The sequence below is a fragment of the Stegostoma tigrinum genome, chromosome 14 (genome assembly GCF_030684315.1).
Source record: "Stegostoma tigrinum isolate sSteTig4 chromosome 14, sSteTig4.hap1, whole genome shotgun sequence".
NCBI classification, from domain to species: Eukaryota; Metazoa; Chordata; class Chondrichthyes; order Orectolobiformes; family Stegostomatidae; genus Stegostoma; species Stegostoma tigrinum.
In genome coordinates, this window is record NC_081367.1 from 11676066 (window position 1) to 11703541 (window position 27476).

Genomic DNA, 27476 nt, shown 5'->3' on the forward strand with positions numbered 1-27476 from the left:
AAAATCACATACTTTAAAACACCTGTTTACATTCAATTTATATAAAGTGAAATCAGCCTTTACAGTTCTAGCAAATTGTCTAGACTGACATTTCAAAATGAGGCCTTGATTAGGTCAATGTAGTTTTGCCATCCCTATCAGATTCCCCAAACTTGCCGCTGTCCCTTCTATCATCTATAATTTACACCTCCTCTGAACATCTTTGATTTCTATCCATTATCTTCACCTCATCTTTTCATATTTCTGTACTCTCTCCTAAGTCCTTCCCATTCTTTTGCCAACCTTCTATCCTCCAACCTACATGTTTGCTTATGATGTGACTTTTGCCCAGTTTAGATAAGGAAGACATCGACCTGAAATGTTTCCTCTGCCTCTCTGTCTCTCTCCACAAGTGGCATCAGGCCTGCTGAGCATTTCTCAAGTTATCTGCTTTCATTCTGTGCTGAGAAGGTGCCATTCTGTGTGTTAGGGCATGGACATGTTTCCTTCAAATTTCTTCTGTCCTATTGGGGTTTCATTTCAGTCGCTCGCATTGCCTGAAGGATGACAGGCGCTACATTGAAACCTGTGAACCTGAGACATCAGAGATGAAGCTGCGCCCCACAGGAGATTTATACCCTAACCAGAGTTTAGTGTTTGTTGTTCTGAAAGATCCCTGGCAACAGTCGTCAACAATCATTGATTGTCTTGGAATTAAGACAACAAAGCACTGAAATGAAGAGATCAGGGAAATCACGGAGAATGACTGCAATCACAGGAAAGTTACATATTTCACCAAGTGAACCTCCCCCACTGCCCAAGAAAACCTACCCTATAATGGAATATCTTTAGATCCAGTATCTAAAAGCAAAAATGGTTATTGCTAGCAATTTGAAAAAGAAACAATATTGGAAACACTCAGGTGTTGTATGGGCAGAGTAGGGGCAGCTCTCTAAACTGTATGAGTTGTTGCTTATATTATCCTCCTGGTGAAGGAAGTTAGACACCTGTATAATCTAACACGATAGAAAGAAACCACTTCCTGGACTAATAAGAAGAAACTCTTATACTTAACAAGACATACTTTAATGCATCTTAGCCACTAGTTACACTAGATATGGTAGACATAGCTACTAACTTTGAGGGGGACCAGATGGTAGAGTCCACATGACTGGGTGGGTAGTGCTTCAGTATTAATGCTCTTTGGTATTAACCCTTTCAGACTCATACACAATGTTCAGCATCAGCAAGGCAAGAAACAAAGTTAACATTTCAGGTTGAAAACTCACTGTGAGAAAGATAGATGATTTTAAACAAACACAGAGAAAGGATGAAGGGGAGGAAAGAACAAGAAGAGAAGTTCTCTGACAGGTTGGAAAAGCAGGGAGATTAAGTTGGAGAAAAACAAAATGATGCTGCCAAGCAAAACGACATGGCAAAATAACAAATAAAGAAACCAAAACTGGACCAGGTGTAGTGAGAGTAGCCACATCATTATCAATTGTTTCTGTCCAATTTGGGACCACAGGATTGGAATCTGAAGAGGAACCATTTGCACAGCTATATGAAAGGAAGGGAAGTGGCACTCAGTGAATTGCTCTTGCCGAATATAAGCAGAGGCCAAATAGCCTCTTGTTGTTCTGTAACTCCATGTCTAATGGACTGAAGTTGTTCAGCTAAACATTGTCTCCATAACATTGTGCATTATCAAAAAATTGGGGTTTTCCCAAGCAGTTTTCAATCTGTGTGATTCCAAATTTGGCCAGATGATGGTGCTATTTGTCAAGAAACAGTAATTATGTGGACATTTTAAAATTTGGCAAGTCTGGCAACATGCATTAGATCATAGAAACTCTTCAGTGTGGAAACAGACGAAAAAGATCAGAGTTAACGTTTCAGGTCCGATGACCCTTCCTCAGAATGTTCAGGAAGGTTCACTGGACCCAAACCTGACTTTTTTATCTTCGCAGATGCTGCCAGACCTGCTGAGCTTTTCCAGCAACTTCTGTTTTCGTTCCTGATTTACAGCATCCGCAGTTTTTTCGGTTTTTACAATTTGAAGTTCGGTCAGCTCTGCTAATAACGTGAGTTCCATCAACACAAACTGGCTGCAACGCAACTGACAAATGGGGGGAACCACTATTTCTAAAACGCAAACTCGTGTTGGCTATAACACAATTCCATTGGGTGCAAGGAGGAGTGCACTTCAACATCACATGATCGCTTCATGGGCTTTGTCGTGAGTATGTACAACGTCAGCGCTGAAAGACTCCCTGCGCCAACATCACATGATCACTTCACAAGGCTTCATTATGAAGTGCATTCTGTGAGAGGTACAGTACAATCTCCTACCCCATCACCCTCCTCCCCCATCTAGTCATCTTCACATTTTTTAAGGTAAAATGTTACTTACTTTCATTTCGTAATTAGATATGAATTAAACATTTATTCATGTTGTGCTATCTTTTGAGTTAAGCTTTTGAGTGATTTTTGAGCAATTTTGAGTGATTTTTTTTTTGGTTGTCTGCCCCTAACCTCACTTTTCCTGTAGCTCCATTGTTCCTATAGTACGATTTTCTATAAGGCAGTGTTGCCCAGGAACACAAATATGGCATTATAACAGAATCAACTGTAAAGGATAACAGCCTGGTGTTGCTAACATTAATGGACAGAACAGTAATGCTTTGGGGCTAGAATAAAGTTTTCTTTCCCAAGTCTTAATCGCAATTAAATATCGGCAAGCAATTTTGACCTTAGAGAGGTTTATAAAATCCTGACAGACATGGGGAGGGTGAAAAGCCAAAGTTCTTTTCCCAGGGTAGGGGAGTCCAAAATTAGAGGGCATAGGTTTAAAGTGAGAGGGGAAAGATTTTTAAAAATTTAAACATCTAAAATTTAAAACTTTAAGGGGCAACTTTTTCATGCAGAGGGTGCTGCGTGTAATGCATCGAGCTACCAGATTAAATATTAAAGGTTGGCACAATTACAACATTTAAAAGGTATCTAGATGGGTATATGAATTGAAAGAGTTTAGAGGGATGTGGGCCAAATGCTGGCAAATGGGACTAGATTGAGATGTCTCATCAGCGCAGATATTTCTGTGCTTTATGAGTCTAATTTCATTTTCCTCTTAGAAAGACATTACTGCGTTGGGTTGTACCCCCTTATTTCATGGTGAGTATTACAGCATGCCTTTAAGAGACACTGTCATGGTATCATCACTACACCATGCTTGTGATCTAAGTGTATAAAGATAAAATGCTCCATCCTAACTCAGATCACAAAGCATGATATTAATAAAAACATGCTGCTCAATTTCACAGGTACTTCTGTATGTAATAGCCATCTGTCATAAATATCTATTGGATCCTTCAATACCTGTTCAATATGTTATGACAGATAACATAACTCTGGCCACACCAGGTAATGGGGGCATAGCCCACATTACTTCACACAGTGTTTTCCCAATTTTCTATTACTTTTGTGCTGGTTTTTGAAGGAGATTTCCATTTTAAAGTGGATCCTTGACCTTGGATCCGCTGCCGAAGCGGTTGGGAGGGTTCTTATAGGTTCACATGTTGGCACTACAAGGACATGGTTATGTTACTGCAGATGAAACATATACATTTAAAAGAAAAGATATTGCTAATAATTATTTGCTCAGCTTCACTTTTCAAGGTTAGGGTAATTGTGGTAGTGAATAGTTTTGATGCCATCTGCACTATTCTCATTAGGAGAGATGTGATGTCACTGACTGCTCAAAGTGAACGTCAACGTTCTAGAGACCCTGGTCTCTTGTTGCTATTGCTTGTGGGTTGCTAAGGGACCACTTATATTGAATAATTTATTTCCTTCACACGTAATAACTGAACACTGACACCAAATCCAATAAGCTCAGCTCGAGAATGAGTTTGATCATCTTGGATGGCAGACATTTTGGATTTTGAGCTCGACTCTGTGACTACAGTCCAGCTGCTTCAGTGAATGCCTGGCCTCCAAGGGGAGACTTTCTAGAAAACAAACCTCTCGGACTAGTGAAGGTGAAGCCACTAATAAAGACCAAATGCAGCCACTTTGGATGGTGGGTTATATTCCCCTCTCCTCCACTAACTGTTCATTGTGCTATGTTGTGCAGGCAGTCTCCTCAATCAGGTGCATGTACAATGAAGAGCTAAAGTGGGTTTCTCTAGGTGTTACTGTCCGGGAACAGTTCGGTCCATCTTGATGTGTCAATGAAAATGGAACAAGACCCATGATAAAGCCAGGGACGCGGCAGGGAACCTTCGACAGTCCACACATCCTTGGCACAATCATACACCTCCAACTCCACACTATAGTCTCCTTCCATCCCTTTCCAGTGACCGCCGGTAACATAGATCTTCCCAGCAATCACTACCATGCCCCCATTCTCATGGAGCTTATGCAGCAACTGGACCTGAAAGAGAACAGCAGAACAATTACCCATCAATCTATTGGATTGTGGGGCATCAGTGCAATGGATCATGGGATGTCAAATGCAATATAATGAATGGTGGGATACCAGTCCAAAGAATGAGATCCATGACTTCCATCCATGAGATTGAATCATGGTGTATCAGGACAATGCTACCCAGATCAGGAGCTTATCAGTAGTGGTGTGACTCCTCATCACTAAAGAGCATTAGTACATACAACCAGGTTACAAAAACAACCCATGAGTATATTTTTTGGCTGTGGAGCACCTACATTTGAAAATGCAACCTCGAAGGATCTAGGCCGAGAGATAAACAGGAACACGACAACTTGCAAGATCCCTTTCAAACCACACACCATCTTAACTTACACTAAATCTCCATTCCTTCACTGTTTTGGGTTAAAATCCTGGAAGCCCCTCTCTACCAGCATTGTGAATAATCCTACACCACATGGCCTGCAGAGATTAAAGAAGGCAGCTCACCACTTTCTCAAGGACAATTAAATGTTGACTTTTCCAGTGAGGCACACATCCCAAAAACACATTTTAGTAAGGAACTTTGCCAGTTGGCAACGCTGAGCTTTTGCCTGTTTGGAGAGCAAGTCTTGAAAATGGCTTTAGCCATTGCAAACTCTTATACTTATCCATAAAATTTGTTTCCTTTGGAAATCAAGAGTGAAGCAGCAAGGATATCCTTATGTTGAATGTGCAAATGGGCAAAATGAATCTCTTGTAGCAATCTGCAAGCAAATTACATTCAAACTGCTGTAGTAAAAGTTTGGAGGAAACAAGTTAGTATTCACTTAGGTAGATGTCACAGCAAAGACTCCCATGCCGTAGGTAGAGAACGTGTCAATACTGAGCAAAAACATCTCCAGTGAGGGTTCTTAGCTAGTAGTACCTACTTGGAAAAAGTTTGCTATCACAGAGAAGATCGTGGTGCAGTGGATCTATCACTAGACCAGAGGCCTAAACTAATACTCTGGCAATACAGTTTCAAATCCAACACAACAGCAGCTGGTAGAATTTAAATTCAAGTGATAAAATCTGGAATTGAAAAGCTAGTCTCAGGAATGGTGCAGCCACAAGATCGCCATAGCTTGACATGAAAACATGCCTGGTTCACGAATGCCCTTTAGGGAGAGAAATTTGCCATCCTTACCTGATGGACCCGCATGTGACTCCAGACTCTTAGTTGTGTGGTTTACCCTTGACTAAATCGCTGAAATAACCTGAGCAAGAGACTCAGTCAAAGGGCCATTAGGGATGGGTTAGTGGGTGCCCACATCCCATGAAAGATAAAGGGAAACAAATTTGCCTTGTTGGAATGTTCCCTTATGCTTGTATCTTTGGTGGTTTGGTGCCAAATTCTGTTTGATTATACTCACTTGGGTAACAATCTGCATCTGTCGAAAGCACCCATAAGCTGGTCATGGTATTGATACAACAGGGGTAGAGGGACCATTACTTTGTTTATATTTACACAAATAAAACACAAAAGATAGGTAAATCACATTGGTGAGCCAGTATGGTTTGCAGCAGATTTGAGACGAGTAACGCATCTCCTGACTTCCCTCCCCTAAAAGCCTATCCACCATTTACGGGGCATAAGACAGGAGGGTAAAGCAATACTCCCCACTTGCCTGGCTGGGTGCATCTCCAGTAACTCTCAAGAACCTTGACACCATCCAGGACAAAACAGCCCACTTGATTGGCATCATAAAAATCCATTCCCTCCACCACTATGCTCAATAGCAGCAGTGTGTACTATCTACAAGATGCACTGCAGAAAATGACCAAGGCTCCTTAGACAGAACCTTACAAACCATGAACACTTCCATCTAGAAGGACAAGGTCAGCAGATATGTTGGAACAGCACCACCTCCAAGCCACTCACCATCCTGGCTTGGAACTGTATTGCCATTATTTAACTACCACTGGGTGAAAATCCTGGAATTCCCTCCTAAGGGTATGATGGGTCTAACTTCAGCACATAGACTGCAGCAGTTCAAGAGGGCAGCTCACCACCACCTTCTCAAGGGCAACTAGGGATGGGCAATAAATGCTGGCCAGCCAGTGACATTCACATCCCATGAATAAAGGGAAAACAGTTGATTACTGTTAACTGCTTGGAATTTCCACCGAGACCAATCCAATCTCACCCCACCTTTCTCTCTGATCAAGTTACAATGATCAGAGAGAGATTAGGAGAAGTTTCCTCACAAGGTTGGTTGTTCAATTTGGAAATGCTTAGCCGTGTGGCGTGGTTCAGGTGAAAAGATCCTTCATTTCAAAGGAAGAGCTGGTGAATTACTGAAGTACAGCAAGTTGAATGGCCATGAGGAGAAAGCAGGGAACGTGGATTCATAATGGGGGTTCACCCTTGTACAAACAAGGGCCAAACCTTCCTCTGCCTTATCAACAGTTATGACATCGGCCCCGGCTGCTCCACTCCTACCTTCTGCCACATGTTGGCCTCGGAATCGTATGCATAGACTTTCTTTGTGTTGTCTCCGATTAAGTAAATCACAGCATCTACAGAAACACAGCACGGAGCTGAAAGGTACTTGGGAATGAATGGAGAGGCAATAACACTCCAGTTATCTGCAGAAACAAAGCAAAAAATGTGAGGCGGGGAGGGGACTAGAGAGAAATTCTGTGATAATGGGAACTGCAGATGCTGGAGAATCCAAGATAACAAAATGTGAAGCTGGATGAACACAGCAGGCCAAGCAGCATCACAGGAGCACAAAAGCTGACGTTTCGGGCCTAATTCTGATCACTTTAACAGCATAAGTTTGGACTATTGTATTAGAAAGAACATCTTCTTGGAAGGAGCATGGAGATCGTTCGGATATTACTGAGTGCTCGTGGCTTGCTGGGTCCAAACTAACTTCTGAGGATGTGATTACTCAATACTTTAGTAACTGAAAGAAATACATCTGAAGAACTTCTACGATGAGACGAATAGAAACACGACTTTATAATGAGACAATCTGATATTTGGTTCTGAACAGGAGAATGGGGTTGAGTTATAATGAATTTCAAAGCTTGGTTTATGATCAGAGTTGGTGCAGTACTGGTAGTTTGGGTGTCTCAGGTGTGTCGTGTGACATTAGTTTTCTGACATGCTTGATTAATCTTTGCCCTAAATTGAAAACCGTAACTTTAGAATAAATCTGTTTCCCTGGCATATTTGTGTGCTATGAATTACCCAAATCTTCAACTTTCCATAACAGACACTAGAACAATGTTGCTATGCTAAACAGACCTGGCCTCTTTGCTTCTTGGTTTCTCTGAGAGACAAGGTAATATTAGGCACAATTTTCAAATGATCCCTCATCCAGGATCTGTTCTACAGCAGGAAGAGCAGTGGGGAAGGAACAAGAAAAGGAATAACAAGCGGAATATAATGGGAATGGGAAATGTCAATGAAATGGTTAAGTACAATACAATGCTAACAGAATATGTACAGATTAGAAGCAGCTGCATTTCACTTAATGGGAATATCAGTTAAAGACAATCATCAAATCAACATTGTGCATTTACAGTCGCCTTTCTTTCCTTAGTCTGGAATAGCACCTACCTGTGACAGGGTTATAACACTGTAGAGTGAGAACATTGTACTTGGCTGCGCACGAACCAATCACATAGAGTTTTCCCACACAGCCCGTGACAGTGAAGTTAGTGACATACTTCACCATAGGGTCAACTGTGGCCCAGCTATCATTGTACGGGTCATATCGTTCCACTTCCACTACATTGAGAGTCGTACCTGCAATTAGAAAGTACCAGACATTATGACAGGACTCATGCCCTGATTCCGTCTACAACATTTGTATATTTCACATTCCTATTGTGATGAATACTATTAACTTAAGTGGTATATTTTGTCCTGCTTCTTCTTTTGAAGAGAGGTTTTAAGACTGAGGCACAGAGCTATCTCTTGAAAGCCCATAAAGTAACCAGCTTGTGAGGTCTTGGGTTGCTTAAAGTTTGGAACAATAGAGGCAGCCTGAATGGGAAGGGTGAGGTCCCCTAGAATCAGAAAATTTTTAGTTCTGGTTTTCAGTAGTTGTTGCTGAGTCTTGAAGTTGGATGGAAGTTGCAATACATCTCTCCCTGCCACACTCACTCTCTCTGGGTTTTCTCTTAATGTTTTTTTTCCCTTCTGGACTGGAGAATTGCCTGTGAGACAATCGATTTTCCTGCTCTTGCCTTTTGCCAAGCGTGTGTTTTTGGGAAGTTACTGTGTTGGAACAGTTACTGTATAGTAGTTAATAATATATTCTTCTGTTAAGTTTTCCAGTCGAGTTAAGTTGTTCCAATTTCTTCTTCTTTTTGTTGCATTTTGATGGTAGTGCATGAATAAAGTGTGTTTTGCTTAATGTTGAGTCATTTGTCCAACTGAATTGCATCTGGAATGCAACACCTTACACTTACTTCTAAAGTAAGAAAAGTCATGGTCCGGACTATCTTCTGAATACATTTTGAGGGGATTTGTTCTGGTTCATAATACTATCAAAGATACCTAGAATGCTGTGGTGACCTCCATTGCCTATACCTTGTCCTCCTCTTACTATCAACTGGAGCATTATCAACCACTTCCATCCTCTGCCTAGTTCATCCTCTTGTTTCTCAAGAACCACGTCTTACAATGTGCATTCAACTACTCTCATACAGCACTCTCATAACTCTATCACTTCCAACTGTTTGCCAAACTCAATAACATGGAACTCGATCAAGCCTAACAGGAGTCACTTCTTACACTTGTGATTATCCTCGATATTCACAACCTCTAGAAATTCAGAATATTTCTCCTCTTCTGTCCTGAGTTATATCAGGCAGTGGAAGAAGTTTGAGGGTCCTCTCTACGCCTGAGGCTGTACAGGATTTTTGAAAGGGGAAGCAATGGCTTAGTGGTATTACTGCTGGACTGTTAATCCAGAGACCCAGATAACGTTGTGGAGACCCAGGGTTAAATCCAGCCATGGCAGATGGTGGAATTTGAATTCAATAAACTAAACGGTATTAAAAAAAATCTAATGATGACCAAGAATCCATTGTCAGTTGTCAGAAAAAACCCATCTGATTCACTAATGTTCTTTAGGGAAGGAAACTACCATCCTTACCTGGTCTGGCCTACATGTGACTCCAGACCCACAGCAATGTGGCTGACTCTGAATTGCCCCCTGGGCAATTATGGTTGGGCAATAAATGCTGCCTGGCCAGCAACGTCCTTATCCCATTAATGAATAAAGGAAGAAAAAGGATACCAACACACGACTATTTTTCATTAGGGAATGATCTGGAACTAAGGACCACGGGTTTAAAATAAGGAGTCTCTCATTTATGATGAAGATGAGGAGGAACTTCCTCACTCAGAAGGTCATTAGGGTTTAGAATTCTTTTCTCCAGCGACTGGTAGAAGCTGGGTCATTCAATGTCACATTCGAGGCAGAGCTACACAGACAGACGAAGACAGCCAAGGGCTAATATGCGATAGGGGCACTGGAGGGGAAATGGAGTTAAAGCCACAATCAGATCAGCCATGATCTTACTGAATAGCACAACAGGCACAATGGACTGAATGGCCTACTCCTACTCCTAATTCTTCTGCCTTTCTGAACTTGTACATTAGCATTTCACTACTAGAAGGAATGGGCCTAGAAATTAATTAATATTCTGGGATGGCCTAACGGGCATATCGGTGAGAAACAAAATGATCATAGCGTTTAAGTTGACTGTGCACTTTATCCCACAACATCACACCAGCTTCAGTCACTGGCGTGCTACCTCCGACGGCATAAAGTTCGCCATTTAAAGCTGTCGTAGCATGGTTGGTTCTGGGCTTCAACATGGGAGCAATGGGCTTCCAGACCCCTTCTTTGGAATGGAATTTCCAAGATTGGGTTGTTGACCACGCGTCAGTCTTGCTGCCTCTGGAACCCCCTGGAAAGACAAATATTGACTGTTTATCAAAAAATCTTTACAAACATTTCTTCAGCAATCTCATTGTTGGTATTTTTTTTAAAAAAATTAGTTATTTATTGACAGTGTACCATGTATTTGCTGGGAGAGGAGAGAGAGAGATGATAACCTAATGGTGATGTGGTTGACAGATGGACCAAGGCACCTTGAGGCAGCTAGGATGGATCCCATCACATACCGCAAGAAGACAGTTGGAAGATCCAACCATTGACTTATCCCAGATTCCAACTGTTTCCACTCCCTGCTCAGCTCTGTTTACTGACAGGACAACACAGGACCTGTATCAGGCTGTATGTGTAGACCTGAGTCATTCCTTTTAAATGAATCATACTTCACAGCTTCCAGGCACCCAAAGACTCTAGTACTTTGGTCACCTGAGATCGCCCGTTCACATGCCATTCCTTGAACTGCCTACGTCAATGAGAATTACTGTCCAATATTCCTGGGACTGGAGATCAATCTCCTTCCATCTCATAGTGAGGCAGGTAAAGCAACTAACCAATCCTTTACACTCACTGGATGCTCCATTGACCAGAGCCGATGGGCGGATCAAATATTTCTATCACGGGAAAGCTCAAATTTAACATTAGGGTCGGGGCCATGGTTCATTTCCTGAGAGTTGGCCCAGAAACCCAAAAAGTAGTCACAACTGCATTTCTAACTCAGTGAAGAGTGGCGCATTTTTCCTACTGGATTTTCCTCCCAGAATTTGATGTTACAAACTCCCCTCTTGAAATCGGTAAACATTTCTTGGGATTCTGACATCACACTGGGATGTGTCCCTTTCAGCTTTTCACAATGCTATCTGCTCAGTCAGGAGTTTCGCCAATATCCAAAGTGCCTTTCATCTTTCAACTAACATCACCAAAAAAAATGTATTAGTTATTCATCCCATTGCTGTTTGTGGATCCTTCTAGTATTAATTGGTTGCTGCAGTGAGCTCACTTAAAAGTAATTTATCTGCTGTGAAACAAGGTGGGATACCCTGCGGATGTAAATGGTGATACATAATTGCAAATTATTACTCTCTTTCCCCGAATTTCTCCCGAGCATAACTTTAGACAGATATCTCACCAGTAACATAGACGTCATTGTTCAAGGATGTGACTGAGAATCCCCATTTGTAGTGATCCGGGAAGTCTGGAAGGATGGACCAGTGGTCTGTGGACACAAGGTATCATGTTATGGCGCTTCAAGTCTTTATCCAGCTGTTTTATTTTTGATAGTATGAAAGTGCCTGCCTCGGATCGTATATTCAAAGCAAGAGTTCCAGACCCACACTACTCGCTGGGTTAAAAGGATCTCCTTCAGATCCCACCTAAACCTCTTACACTATATCTATGGCCCCTGGTTATGAATGCCTCAATCAAGAGGACTAAGATCATCCTATCCACTCTACGCAGACCCCCTCACAATTTTACACACTCAACCTCCTCTCTGCTAAAGGAAACAATCTCACCTATCCAGTCTTTAATTATAAACTGAAGCTCTCAAGTCTGGGCAACATCCTTGAAAATTTCTTCTGTATTCTCTCACATGCAACCAGCCTATAGTATGGTGGCCGCACATAACTTCACAGCCATGGCCTAGCCTGGGTGTTTATACAGCTCCAGCATAACCCCCTGACCGGCGAGCGAAGCAGCAGTCAGCGACGTAGTGGCTGGTGAGACCTGGTGGAAGTTCCCCCAAAATGGCTGAAAGCATGCCCAGCATTGAGGTGGGGTGTTGGGGGGCAGGGGGGGGGGGGGGGGGGGGGGGGGTGGCTGTTGGTGGGTGCAAGCCCTCATGTGGAAAGTCCAGTATGGAGCAACAGCAGGCCCATGGCTGAATAAAGCACTGTAATGTTTAGCTTTTATTTCTTTATTTCTCTACTTTATACTAAGAAGAACTGTAGTGACAAACATTTGAACTTACTTCTTTCTTTTTCTAATATTGTACCTAAGATGGTGCCAGGAATGGTAATGCTGCACTTTTTACGCTACTCCTGTGTCACTGCATTTGAATACATGTGACAATAAAACCTAAAGCTTGATCTAAAATCCTGTGGTCTGTGCTTCTGCCAATGCAGCTACTAACCCCATAAGCCTGTTTGATCATTAGGTCTGCATGACCACCTATCCTATGTGATCTGTGGACCTACACCCTGAAGTATCTCCTGCTGCTCTATGTTTCTCAAAATTCTATCATTATTGTATATTTCCTTTGTTGCGTTAGCCTTTCCTAAATGCACTTCTCTGGAACAAAATCCATTTGCCATTGTTCAATCATCTTATTAGTACATTGATACCTTCCTGACGTTTTCTTCATTAGTGTTGGAAATGCATATTTTATTACATTTAAGGACCTTGAGGAACTGGAATATGAAAGTGTCTGGACATTCTAAATTTAAAGCATTTGCATGGTTTTGAAAGGATGTTTCATTTCTTAGAATAGTTCAACCGTAATTTAATTCCAACTTGCCTGCTAATTACTGAAAATTCAAGTATCATTAGAACACAGATAAGCTCATCTTTTAAGAAAGGAAAGAGATGCAAGTTGTGACTTTAATTGCTGAACAGACTTGTTTTGGAGTGATTGGCATCTCTGTGCTAAAGTTTGCCACGCAACGCTCTGCTGGAGTATGTTCCTGTCTTTCGAAGATATCTGGGTATGTCAGCAGAAGAAGGAGCTCCAAATCGTGCACTAGACAAGACGCACTCCCCTGGGAAAGGAAGATTAACCCTACGGCAGGACAAACTGCGCACATCTCTATAAGCAAAGTATTTTGGGATACTTGAGATTAGTCCCACAAGGAATCTTCAACTCCTCCATAAATGCTGAAATCAGAACTGTTATTTCTATTCAAAGCCTAAGTCTAACTGACGTTCCACCTCAATTGGGGTCTGGTCTGAAGATCTTCCATAATATGGTGGTCTGTGTTTCAATTTTGTCAACAGAAAACCCCATAGAAGTCATACCATTTTATGTTTCAAGTTTGGACTGCTGGACCCACAGAGCTGTTTTTGTTTTCTGTTTGCCTCTTTCTCAAAACTCGCATCACCTTCACAAAACTCGCATCACCTTCACAGAGCTGTTTTGATTTTCTTCTATTATGAATGTTTTTGTTTGGAGGATATTTAATTCTTGGGTATTTTTTGATTTGCTTTATTCCTGTCACTTACACAGGTACAATAGAAAGTATTGCCTTACAGGCAGATTGTACTATACAAGTGCATCAGGGTAACAGAACAGCCCGCAGGATATAGTGTTAGAGCTGTCAAGAAGGTGCAGAGAGAAATCAATATCAACATTTGAAAGATTCATTCAAAAGTCTGATCACAGTGGGGAAGAAGCTGTTCTTGAATCTGTCCATACATTTATTCAAACCTTTTGTTTCCTCCACCTGATGGAAGACAGTGGAAGAGAGTACAACCAGGTTTTTGGGGGTGGAGTTGGTCTTAGAATTAGGTTGGTCATTTTCCCAAGGCAGGATGAGTATAGACGAAGTCGATGGATGGGAAGTTGGTCTGTGTGATGGAGTGGGCTGTGTTCACAACTCTCTGTAGTTTCTTGCAGTCTTTGGAAGAGCAGATGTCATACTGTGCAGTGATGCACCCAGAAATAATGCTTTCTATGGTGCTGTTAACCAGTTTTTCCACTTCCATAAAGAATATATTTTGCTTATAAAAAATGAATTAATCTTGAATTTATTAAAGAAATTTGGCAAATGACTTACTTATTCTGGATAACAATATTAAAACAGAAACCAATCTGTCCATTTTGGTGAACAAAACAAAGCATTGACAATAATGGTTTCAGAGATAGTAGGAACAGTAGATGATGGAGAATCTGAGATTACAAGGTGTAGAGCTGGATGAACACAGCAGGCCAAGCAGCATCAGAGGAGCAGGAAGGCTGACGTTTCGGGCCTCAAGCCTTCTCCAGAAATGGGGGAGGGGAAGGGGGTCCTTTTTCAGAATCTCCTTCCCCTCCCCCATTTCTGAAGAAGGGTCTAGGCTAGAAACGTCAGCTCTCCTGCTCCTATGATGCTGCTTGGCCTGCTGTGTTCATCCATCTCCCCAACTTGTTATCTCATTTACAATAATGGTGCAGCTTCTGGACTGGTTGGCCTTAATTATCAGCATATTCCGCTCATCAGAGTGATAGCAATTAGCAATCATTTGGCCAATTTTTGTACTGTTCGCAAAATTTTAAGTTATACCTGTTAGAGGAGTTGTGAAACGGTTTGGAAATTGGGTGGAAGAGGTGGTACAATGGCTTACTCCAGGCAATTGGGAATTGTGAGAGTTTTCTATGCACAAAATATGCATTAAGGCCCAGGGCCTCCAGTGCTTTCCTCTTAATCAGATCACACGTTCCAATTCCTTCCTTTCATAACTGCCTAGACAAGCTGAAAATTGAAACATGGGCACTACTTCGTTGTTACTTGTTTAGGATCCTAATGTCCTGCTGTCTTGTCTCAGGACACTTTTAGAAGTGTTCACTCAATGAGTTTCTCGAAAGTATTTCAAAGAATTTCTCTAAGTCAGATGCTCAGATTTGCTGTTCCATATATTCTAGGTTTGACTGTTTAACCTCCTGTAAATGGCACGGTTTGATGAGCCACTTCCCAGGCATAAGGGAACACTTCTACATTTAGCAAGCTTACACAACTATGAGTTGACATTTCACTGAAAACCTGATACTTGATTTAGGTTTCTAGTGAGGAGCAATCTTTTTACACCTTGACCTGGAATATGTCCTTCAATACGAAACATTTGCAGGGCCTTGGGGAGAGATCAAGGCAGTAGGACTAAAAGAGCAAGGGCAGGTAAGGTAAAATAATCTTTTCCATGTATCAGACTTTGTTTATTACTGAAGGTTAGGTTCAGAATTGTAATTGCATCTAAGCCAATATCTAAGAGGTCTTGACAGAAAAGAGTCTACAGCATGACAGTGAAAAATAACAACCTATTATTTACATTAGGGATGAGACAGGATGAAGCAGGACCTCTCTAGAAGCTTCCACACTCAGGTTAGTAATTCTCTACCCTACAAGAATTACGTTAGCAATTTGACAAAGCAAGTCACAAGCAGAGGGCTTCTCATTTGAAAGCAAATAGATTGAGATTACGCTTTTTTTTTGCAAAGGCACTAAGGTCTTTAGATTTATAAGTGGAAGCAAACAAAGGTACATTATGTTAAACCTACATAAATAGTGGTTCAATCTCCCATATAGAAAAGAAAATGGCCAATACAGTCGGCAATCTGGTTGAAAGGATTTCAAGGCATTAGAAAGGATATGGAGAAGATTTATTGAAATGACACTGGGACTGAATTCAATTTTGTGGAGGGACCGGAGAAGCCAGAATTGTTCTCTTTCGAGCAGAGACAATTAAGGAGAAACTTGGAAGAGGTGCTTAAAACCATGTGCGGTTTTATTTGAGAAAATAATGCCAAGGTCGCACTTTTTTTATTTTATTTTGCATTGTGGACTAAATCAGGAAAAGGACTACTTCCAATCACAAACAGTGGAAGGAGTTGTTGAACTTTTAAAGGCAAATTACTGGAACTCATTGTGAGTTGTTTTAAACACTGTTGTTTTGTTTGAGAAGGTTTGAAGGAGAAGCTATTGGATGTCCGAAAGGGAAGATGCTGTTCTTTTTCACTTCAGTCAAAAACACGTCAAGCCTGAAGAAAGTCAATTAATTTCAACTCATCTATTGCTGTAAACTGTGGCCTTTTAATTAATAGGTCAGAGAGAGCGTAAATGCAAACCAGCCACCCCATGCCTCCCACAAGCAAGTCGAGTATCTGGAAAAGGAAGACTGTCTTGGCCCGTCAGGCCTTGGTGCTTTCAATCAGGCCAGCGAAGCATGGGACAAGGGACCACTGAATATTCTCTCCAGTCTTTCCCACCATCTATAACATCCAGTTTTTTTTTTGAACCTGCTTAGGTCGGCTGTTGCATGTAGGGGAAGTTTATAAAGAGGGTTAAGAAGTAAAGTTAATTGTTGAACAGTTCATAATGGTTTACCAATACCTAGAGTATACTTATTTTTACTAAATAGGGATTCTTGTTCAGTACAGAAACTTGTTCCATGCTTAAGTTTGAAAGACAGGTTACTCGGGAAATTATGTATGCACTTACAAAATCTTTAACTTTAGTGACGACTTCATGAATAGCATGGCTTGGTTTCTACTGCACTTACCCGAGTAAGGTGTGGCACAGGTTGCTGCTGAAGAGCTGGCAAAATAATGTCTCAGAAATCACTTCATAAAAGATGATATCCCAGTGTCTAAGACACAACATTGTGCCAGCTCCAAACACACAACACATTAACTGGCCCTAATATTCAAACGCAGCCTCACATGCCACAGTTCCAATATCTAACAGACTATACTGGGCCCTGCCATAAACACAGAGCACGCTGCAGAAATACATTGCCTTGCAAGCACCATACAATTCAAGCTCATCATAGCATAACTCACTTGTCTTGATGTTGTAAAAACCACAGTTTTGTGACAGCATCTGGTCATCATCAGAATCATCCATTGCCCGTCCTCCAACAACCACCAGGACCTCCTGCAGCTTTTTGAGGCTGGGGTCATGTCTTTGCCAAACAGACCCCTCTGTTTCAGTCTAATAGCAGAACACAAAGAAACCCGGGATTAAAAACAAAGACAATTGCACTCACTCAAAGTATGGCAGTCTCTTCTCATCTTTCCTACCCTAGGTGTGTTTTTGTTGTCATATCTTGAATTACGCTAATGGCTGAAACCCAGTTACTGAGATCTGCAGCAGTGTTTATCCTTACCTTAAGATCAAAGCAACGTCTGGGTATTACACCCAGGCAAATGAATAATATGCTCAGGTTCGCATCAATCCAGTTGCAAAACTATCTGCTACTTTTATAAGATGTCACTCCACTCTTCAAAAATGGCACAAAGTGATTACATTAAATTTTATAGCAAATTTGAAAAAAATTGAAATTAATTCAATAAAGAAACCAAAAATGATTTGATAGTATAGTTATGGTGTGTAGATAGTACATAGATACAGTAGAGGTATTGGAATGTATTTTTTGCCACATACTGCAGTAATAAAAATTTCAACTTTGAGAATGAACCTAATTTATTTAAGACCATAAGATCATAAGAAATAGGAGTGGAAGTAAGGCCATTTGGCCCATCAAGTCCACTCCGCCATTTAAATCATGCCTGATGGGCATTTCAACTCCACTTCCCTGCACTCTCCCCGTAGCCCTTGATTCCTTCTGAAATCAAGAATTTGTCAATCTCTGCCTTGAAGGCATCCAACGTCCCGGCCTCCACTGCACTCTGCGGCAATGAATTCCACAAGCCCACCACCCTCTGGCTGAAGAAATGTAATCTCATTTCAGTTTTAAATTTAATAACTGTTTTTAATCCAAATTCGCAGAACATGTCTTCTAACATTTCTGAAAATCAAAGGGTATTCGTCAAGAGATTTTCTGAATGTTTCTAGTTAAAGAAATTAGTTTCTTAATAGTTTGCTGAATAGTTACTGGGGCATCCTAAGCCTAGAATATCTGATCACACAAAGTCAAACTGTTAATTACATGAAAACTTAATTAATCATAAAATCTGTGTATATTTGAAAACTGTGTTACGATCTCGCTCATGCTGGTTCACCAGGGAGATGCACAGCAGATAGGGTCCGTTCTGGGATATCAAGAGTTGGAAAATGTTCTTGCACTTACTCCACTCGGACTGCAGCAGTTCACAAACAGGTGACTCACCGCTACTTTCTCAATGGCATTTAGGGATATCCAAAAGTAAATGGCAGCGTCGTGGTAATGTTACTGGACTAGTAGGCTAGTAGCGCTGACTAATGGTCTTGGCATTCTTCATGGGGATATGAATTCAAAATTCTATCATCGCAGCTAGTGGAATTTAAATGAATTAATGAAAACAAACATACAATTAGTCTCAGTAGTAGTGACTAAGAGGCTATCATTGATTGTTGTAAAAACCCGCCTGGTTCACTAATGGGAGGGAAATGTGTCATTCTTACCAAGGTTTAATTTACATGTAACTCCAGGCCACAGCAATATGAACTGCCCTCTGTAAAGGTCTAGCAAGCCACTTAATTATTCAGGATTAGGGATGATTAATAGTACTGGTCTTGCCGGCAACACTTACACCTCATGAAAAAATATCAAAAAAAATTACTGGCTCACATCCCACAAAAGATTGATGAAACAAATGAAACTTCTTAAATTTTAAAGTGTGTCAGTGAAATCACCTTTGAAACAGGGTTTTTTGTACAAAATGTTCATTTTGTTTCTACTTTGGTTGCCACGTTCACTCCAATATCCGCACATCTTCTACGAGTCAGGTTAGGAAGGACTTGCACAGATCATCATTCAAGAATACAAACGGAGTTAAAAACAGCCAACGTGACGAATGACCAGCAAATCTGTATTTGCTGTGGAAGGAATGCTGACTCTAGCATAGTTCCGTCATGTTCTTCAAGAAGAGCCACGGATATTTTTTATATTTATTGCCCATTCCAAATTGCTAAGAGGACAGTAAACAGTCAACCACATTGCAGCAGGTCTAGAGACATACACAAAGCCACACTGGGTAAGGATGGCAGTTACCTCCCTAAAATTAGTGAGCCAAACTTTTGTTTCCCTTACTATCAACAATGGTTTTGTGGTCATCATTAAGTTTTTGCCTCTAGAATATTACTGAATTCAAATTCTACCATTTGCCTTGCCAGGATTCAAACCCAGTTCCCCAGAACATTAATCCAGAGACCTGGGTCATGATCTAACAATAACACCACTAGGCCTTTGCCTCCCTATTTACATCCATCTGAGTCTTAGTTTGGCAGCTCATCCAAAAGACGATACCTTTAATGAGTCATAAGCCTACTGATGTACTGAAGGCCTGGAATGTGACTCGAACTCACAGCCTTCTGACTCACCAGTTGGGCTATCCCCTTGTAATAAGAATTGAATACATCTTTTGTGAGCAGTGTGCTCTGAGGCCCACTACAAGGCAGTCTACAGGAACAGTACCTTGAAACCACACAGTAGGAAGGTCCTTTCAAAGGTGTCAAACCAGTATCCACAAATAATGTTATGTGACTGCTGATGAAAGTGTACATCTGCAAACCATTTTTTTCCCACTAGCTAAGACATTATAGTTGTTTCCCTGCCTCCTTAGACTGAGCTATCGAAGAATCACTGCCATTCATAGAGCTATTCCCCAATATGAATATTCATTTGTTGACACTATGAGACTTTCAAATCCAACTACATCACTGATAACACTTGCATGTAATTGGTGATTTGGTGCCAATTGTTCATTCACCCTCTGAATGCTGGTTAGGTTGGAGTTCAACCAACATAGCGGACTACCCAATTAATGTGAAGTTGTTTCTTATAAGCTCAAAATTGAGGCATTCGAGGAAATTTGCCTCAGACAGCAATATATAACTTCTTCTCTGGTGGTGATAAATATGTTGGCATCTGAGACTGATTTGTGTTATGTCAACTTTCATGCAAGATTGTAGTATATTAAAGTTTCAGCAAAGTCTCTGAAGACTTACAATCTACTGATCCGTTTATAGAACCTATTAATCCATTAGGATTTCAACTGCTACTTCATATTACCCCAGACACTGACAGTGATAAAATAAATGAATAACTCTCCATTCATTTTCCACTATCTCTACCACAGTTCAGCTCGATAAATTGTACATAAATGGAATTCAAACATGAATCCTAAGGATTTTACTAACAGTAGGGGCGGGGTTTTAACTCCCCAGTGACGGAAAACAGAGGATTCAAGATAGATGTGAAGCGTAGGGATGGGATGATCAAATCAAATTCACAAGATCTAACCTCAACAGGCATGTGTCTGTTTCTATTTTAATTCTGCAGATATTGAGAAGTCCTACCTTTCTGCCCAAGAGAGGTAAAGCTGTGATACAATATTGAACAGTTGAATTCGGATTTTTCACTGGTATTTTCAAGTCAACGTCTTCAATACAGAGTTTTCAGGGTGTGTGAGCAGCTAAGGAGAATCTCAAACAGTCAAATTCAGCAGGTATGTTATTTCCATGGTCAGGAAAAGCAGGAATACTCCCCTTGAATATCTACTGTCAGGATTAAGTGCCTGCACCACCCCTCCATCCATAATCATTAATCCTTCCTGCTTGTCCCACTTAGACCCACTTTCTCCTAGTTGCCATCAGTAAAACTGTTCCAAACACAGTTTTCTGCACATTGACACTTCCACTTATAATCCAACTGAGTGGAAGATGGGAGTTCTGGAAACAATATTGAGATACTGTCATTAGTGCCAGGCCTCTCCAGTCCAGGATCCCTCTTCTAACACACGGTCTCTCTTCTTCCCATTCCTGTTCTCCAAAAATACTGGGACCTTGGTGCTCACAAATACAATTCCCTGAGTTATTTCCTTAAAGTTGTTCCCACTTATCCTTCATGGCTTCAACAAAAGTGCAAGTCTGTTACACTTTTACTACAAAGCAAGAATCACTTCCTGGAAATTCCTGACTCTTGATTTGTATTATTCAACCAAATCGTAATTTAGACTTATTTTCTACCCTAGACTCTTGTGATATTTTGTTTTATTCATTGGGGACATTTATATCCTCAACTACCTCCAAAAGTTCCACTGTCTACTTGGATACAACCATGAGATTTCTCATGCATTATTTGTTTTTCGAACTGGTAATGATCATCTTATTCTGGAACATTTATTCCATCAGGCTATCTCTTAGTGTAACCAATTTTCTCTTCCTTTAACTTGAGGGCTATGTTCTTTCAATTTCAGTCCTAAATAATTATATGCCTCACAATTCTTCCATGATGATCTTATTTTCCAAACACTTGATCTCTTAGTCTTCTTCAGAACAACAATAATATGCATTTATATCTCACAACTTAATAAAAAGCAAGATGTTTCACAGTAGTATATTAAATCACAAAGTTATACTGAGCCAAAGGAGGGGGCAATATGAGAAGCGACTGCAGAAAATGTGGTTGCAGAGGATGGTTTTAAGGAGCACCTTAAATACAGGAGAAAGGACAGGAGGGCTTCACACAGTTCAGGTCCTCTAAAGATAATCTGACTAAGGTGGGGTAAAGGAGCTGGGAGTTACACAAGGGAATTCCAGCAGCTTAGTTGCTAGCCAATTCCTAATATACTGACCAAAACTCTCCAAGAGCCAGCTAGCATGTACTCTCTCATGGATTCTGCTGATTAACCTCCATAACTTTGTTAGAAGATTGACAGATTCCCAACAAAACATTATCTTTCTGCTTAACTTCTATTTAAAATTAGAAGAAGGCAAAAGGAACTTCAGACTGCCATCAGTGCGAAATGTGAAAGCATTTATAGAAATATCAGTGAGAAATCCTTGACTTCAACAATAGATTAGAAATAGAAAATCCTTTCAAATCCAACAGTAGTGGAGTTGTGGGGAGTAATCATGACTGAACAATCTGTAGCAGGTATCTTTGGGAAATAAAATATCACCTAGGGTTCTTGCCTCCATTGCTGTCCAGTGATTGATATTAGAAAGTATGTGCTCGTCATAAACACAGGAGGACATTAATAAACATGTAATTGAGATATGACTTCAATAGAGATTAGTGTAAGGGAGTGATAGGGTGAATAAGCTCAAAGGTGGTGTCTAAATGTGCCAGATGAACAAAGGTTCCTGGAGGTTTAGAGAAACTGACTATTACAAGTCACAAGACAGATTTAGAAGGCTTGGAAAAGAGCAAAAGAACCATTGTGATTAATTTCTAGAAAAATAGAATTCAGGAGAGAAAGGGAGTTCATGTTAAAGTTGTAAAGAATATGGGTCAGATAGCATTTGAATTGCTCTGAAAATTCTGGTCTCCAAACAATAAAGTGATTATAGAGGTACCCATGAAAATGCAAATAAGATTCACAAGGATGATACTAGTATGGACAGCTTCTATCACTCAGGGAAAATTGTATAGAATAGGGATTTATTTTCATAGAAACAAAGGCTTTGAGGGGCTGACCTGATAGAAGACTTCATGATGGTGAAAGGATTTGATAAGGCTGGAGTAGAGAAGGCAAGACCTAAACTACAGACAATAAATATATGAAAGAGCATTGAATTCAGTGGGACTTCTTTAACATGAGAATCATTACAATACGACTGGGAGTCACTGAGATACATTCAATAGGTGCATTCAAGGGGAAACTTGATAAGCACCTAAGGAAGAAAGGAACAGAAAGATATATTGATCGGGTTAGATGAAGAGAAGTGAATAAAAGGGCTTCTATCAAAGTCACAACTTGACACCCTGCTGACAATCAGGGTTGGCCCTTCCTACTTCTGCTCCTATCATGTCCCTGATTCGGCTGTTACCATACCCAGGCTCCTGATCCCTGGCCATTATAGGACTCCACTACATGAAGAAATGAAAAGCAACATTGGAGAGGCCACAAAGGGCTCCTGAAAGCTTTTCCAGGATTAATGGATGAGGCTCGATCCAAGACTGAGGCTTCCTGAAGACAAGCAATCAAAGGAGGACTAGGCTTTCACTGCACCCTCACTGCCTACTTGAGATGTGTGTCTCTCTTCCCATGTGGCCTTAGTGCACCTGACAGCCCCAAGGACAAGAAACCAGCCACAGACAAGTCAGAAATGTGGCAGTAAGCTACAATCCAACCCCTCTCCGTCATCTTCCCCAGTCATTTACATCTAGCAGGTAGGCAGTCACAACAGGAGCTAGGGAAGGGTCAAGTAGATGAGGAGGTTTTGATCATTGTGAGTAGCATCACTCAATCTCTCATCTCTTTCCCACTAATCGCCTATTCAAAATTGGATTGAGGATGAAACTCTAGCTTCCACCGAAACACTGTTCTGTCATTAGAAACCTGTTCTGGCTTCTGGCTGAATTTATATTCCCTGCAGGTTAGCCTAATGATTTTTCAAAATAAATGCCTGGCCTGTCATGTGCAGTGCACAAGTATATAATTTCAGCATATTGCATAACATTCATTGTAAGTTAATAGCACAAACTGTTCATTCCTCCCTCTCATTTAACACGATGGATCCAAAACAGAATAAAGTTACTCATCTGCTAAAACCAGATAAAGCAAAACAAAATGTAATCACAGGAACAAATATTTAGGGGTCACTGAAAGCTGTCAGAACAAAACTCCAGTGGTTTAGAATTATCGTAAAGAAAGCTTGATTAGATTCCAACCTAGAAGTAATCCCCGGGTACCAAAATCTTTATACATAATCCATCCAGACTTTATCCTTTAATTTAGTCCCAAATATCCGCAAGTCATCCATAAACTATTCACATGACTTAGTTTGATGACACAGCCTGTAGCTCACTATTGGGTATCCATTACAATTTGATAAAAATATCCGAACCCGTCAACCGAATTTTAGTTTGTCAACCCAGAGCAAGCCACAAGAATCTACCTTTATGTGGCAAAAGCAGGAAGACATTCCGAGGTGTTTGTGGGAACATTATGTAAACAAACTTTGATTACAAAGTCACACTGCATATTAAAGGGCAGATGACTAATCAGCACCAAAAAGGACAAGGGGAGGAGGGAAGGGGTTGGTGAGGGCATCCTGGGCCTTCAGATCTAGACAGCTGAAGACACAGCTACTAACAATGGGGCAATTTAAATCATGGGCATTTACAACTCAGGATTCTAAATATGTGAATGACCCTAGAGGCTGTAAACCTCCAAGGACAGACCAGGTCAAAGAGGGATACAGGATCAAGGATAAGGGTTTTAAAATTGAGATGATGCCACACAGGGAGCCAAGGTAGCACAGTGGCTGCAGTGGTAGTATCCTGCCTCTGACTCAGGAGACCTGGGTTCAAGTCTCAGCTGCTGCAGAGCAGTGTAACAATATCTCTGAACAGGTTGACTAGAAAGTAGTCTTTTGAAGAACAGGAATGAACGGCACATAGTTATGAGTGAGAATACATGAATGATTTTGGATTAGCTCAACTTTGTGAAGGGCAGAAAATGAGATTGCAACCTCCAAGGTTTTGGAATAGTCAGTTATTCAATACTTCAACCATTTCCCAATGAGCTGTGTGTTTTTCCCAGCTGAATCCAGCATTAAATCGATAACTGGATTAACACCCCATCCCTGGTGTACTTACCTTGCTGTGAAATCCCTCTATCCGTTTCCTGCAGGACTCACACTCCTGAATGAGCTTGTCAGGCAAAAGCTGGTCTCTCAGATACTCCACTGACAGCAAGGGCAAGTGGACCAGCTCGAAGAGCTCGGGAAGCAGGCTGCTCCTCTGGGCTTCATCATGCCGTATCCAGCGGAGGAGAGCCTGCACCAGGGACTGCTCCTCCTGGATCTGCAGCAACTCAGCTCCAAGGTAGCCCAGCAGCCTCTCGCTGCCCAGCAAGAGGAACTCCTCACTTTGGGACACAGCCTCAAAATTTTCTAGGAGGAAGGACCGTGCTTTGGCAGTGACCTCTGGACAGCCATACATCTCGCCGAGCTCATAGATGCCCAGGCAGTTGGTGGAGTCAATCTGGTGCTGGAGGTACCGGCTGCAAACTTTCTGGACACTGCTGAACTGCAGCAGGTTGGAGGTCTGGGTCAGGGACTCCACATTCTGCTGGTTGATGGTCAACTTGCCTGTGTAGGCGAATTCGATCAGGCTCTCCATGGCAGCGGGCTCAATATCCTTCAGCTCCACTCTCGCCGAGATGCTCTCGACAAACTCCCCACTGAACATGGCATGGAAGTAGACGCTGCAGAGCGCCAGCACGCTGCGGTGGCAAGGGAACTCCCGCCCGCCCACCAGCAGCGTGACATCCGAGAGCTTGGGGTTGGAGCGCAGCGCCCGCAGCCCCTCCAACACGCTCTGCGGGTGCGACGCCAGGCAGAAATCCAGGTCATCCACATTGCGCACCATTCCTGCTCCGCTGGGCCAGGCTGAGTCTCGCTTCACTCCCAGTCACGTCGTTTTGCCGAGTAAGGTCTGACCCTGGGACAAGAGAGGTGCACATTTCAGTGGCAGCCTGAGGATATTCATAGGATTGCTGCAGTGTGGGAGGAGGCCATTTGGTCCATCAAGTCCGCATTGACCCTCTGAAGAGCATCCCACCCAGACACGGCTCTCCATCCGATCCCATAACTTCTCATTTCCCATGGCTAATGCACCCACCCTGCATATCCTTGGGCACTATGGGGCAATTTAGCACAGCCAATCCAACCTAACCTGCACATCTTTGGATATCTGTCATATCAGTATCCGCTGTATTGGCTTGCCCCACTTTTGGAGGCTCGGGGCTTCCATCATAGGATCCCTACAGTGTGGAAGCAGGCCAGTCAGCCCATCGAGTCCACACCAGCTCTCCAAAGAGCATCCCACCTAGAGCCACAGCCCTTACCAATCGCTGTAACCCTGCATTTCCCAGGGCTAATCCACTAACCTGCACATCTTTGGGCTATGAGTGGAAACTGGAGCACCCAGGGGAAAACCATGCAGCAAGAATGTGCAAACTCAGTTGAGCTGGTTTCAGCTGAGGCACCACTGCATGCTATTGGTGAACTCATGTCTGACTTGCAGAGTTTCTGCTTCAAGTCAGTCCTCAGGGATTTAGCCACAAAATCCAGCCTGGAACTCCAGTGCTACACAGAGGGACTAGTGGAGCTGTCGGCAGTACAGCCTCAATGGGCTGTTGGCCCCATGTTGTACTTTATGATTCAATAATTACTGCACTGTTGACAATGTTGTAGTTTATATCAGGTGGATGGAAAATGCTGTAAGGCATCATATAGAATGAGGGCAAGCTGATTCCCCAGAGTAAGGAATATTTGACCACTATTGTTTGAACAGATGATGTCGGCATTGCCACATCTACATTTTCTGAGAGCTTGCTGTAAACGATTTTTTGGGCATTGCTGCTCTGATGAAGGGTCTAGGCCCAAAACGTCAGCTTTTGTGCTCCTGAGATGCTGCTTGGCCTGCTGTGTTCATCCAGCTTCACACTTTGTTAGCTACAACTTAAAAGTAACTACCCTCCAAAAATACTTCACTGGCTACGAAGCACTGTGGTTATGAAAGGTGCTACATCAATGCAATTTTTCTTTTATATTTGAACTCAAAGACCCCAGATTCAGCATCCAACGGTTTCCTCAATTATGTGTCCAGCTGACTCACTACATAATGCATACTGAGTGAGGCCAGGCTCAATTCTGATGCTTCGTACAGTTAAATAACTGTAAGTGGGCAAAGTGGGAGATCAAAGTCTGAAGAATAGGCAGCTACATGATGTTCAAGAGGGCAGGTGGCACCGCAGTGACCGGTAAAACTATCATATTTCAGAGTATCTTTCCATAATTTGTTAAGTGTCATCAACAAAGGCGACTGGGTAACCTGTTGCAGAGAGCCCTGCCAGGCAGAAAGCACCCAATCTTAGGGTGAGACGGTTTCCCCTGTCAAAGACAGTGTCCCGCCTAATAAAATCCTGCAACAAAATCTCCTGTCATAGTACGCCCTGCCTCACATTGCAACCTAACAGTTAGTGCTTCCCTGAAACAAGCTGCAGACTGATATTCAAAGCAAATTAAACATCGGGGAAATTGAATCAATGGGAACAAGATCATAAACAGCAGGAGGAAGGAAAGCACAAGTCCAACACTTGGGCCTAAGTTGCTGTTAACTCTCAGCGTCTGTTATGATTATTAAGACTAACAAAACCTCCAAAATGTTCTGCCCTGTTAGTGAGCAGTTCGGTTTTACAGTACTTTGAGATTGCTCACAAGCAGTGCAGCATGACTGTTGAACCTTTACCAGTTTGTCTCCTATCCCCTTGAATACAAAAGGTGAAACTTACCCAAGTTTTTCTTCGAATATTAAAAGTATATCCAGCTGGATTTCCTCACCAAGTGAAGATCTGATTTAAGGTAACACGGATGATTTGTAGAGGAACGGAGATAGGCTCGGGAAGCTAGTGTAGGCATTGAGTCTTCACGCAGACTGTCATGTTCCTGCTGTGTCGAGCTATA

The 27476-nt window shown here is 41.8% G+C and overlaps 1 protein-coding gene across 1 annotated transcript; it reads right to left on the reverse strand.

Annotated features, from left to right (window-relative positions):
• Positions 1 to 27476, reverse strand: klhl30 (kelch-like family member 30). Its single transcript, XM_048541592.2, has 8 exons — positions 27305 to 27476; positions 24604 to 25449; positions 16895 to 17045; positions 11498 to 11584; positions 10229 to 10384; positions 8019 to 8207; positions 6891 to 7036; positions 1 to 4414 (listed from the first exon to the last, which is right to left on the reverse strand). Exons 2-8 carry the CDS (start codon positions 25375 to 25377, stop codon positions 4166 to 4168), a joined length of 1752 nt encoding a protein of 583 aa, XP_048397549.1. The 5' UTR covers positions 25378 to 25449; positions 27305 to 27476; the 3' UTR covers positions 1 to 4165.

Bases quoted from the DNA above. Each gene is read 5' to 3' on its own strand.
- klhl30 (XM_048541592.2), bottom strand. From the start codon at position 25,377: ATGGTGCGCAATGTGGATGACCTGGATTTCTGCCTGGCGTCGCACCCG. The intron at 17,046-24,603 runs GTAAGTACACCA...TTCTGCTATTAG, and splicing joins TAGAGGGATTTCACAGCAAG to ACTGAAACAGAGGGGTCTGT. The intron at 4,415-6,890 runs GTAGGAGTGGAG...GTTCTCTTTCAG, and splicing joins AGGCCAACATGTGGCAGAAG to GTCCAGTTGCTGCATAAGCT.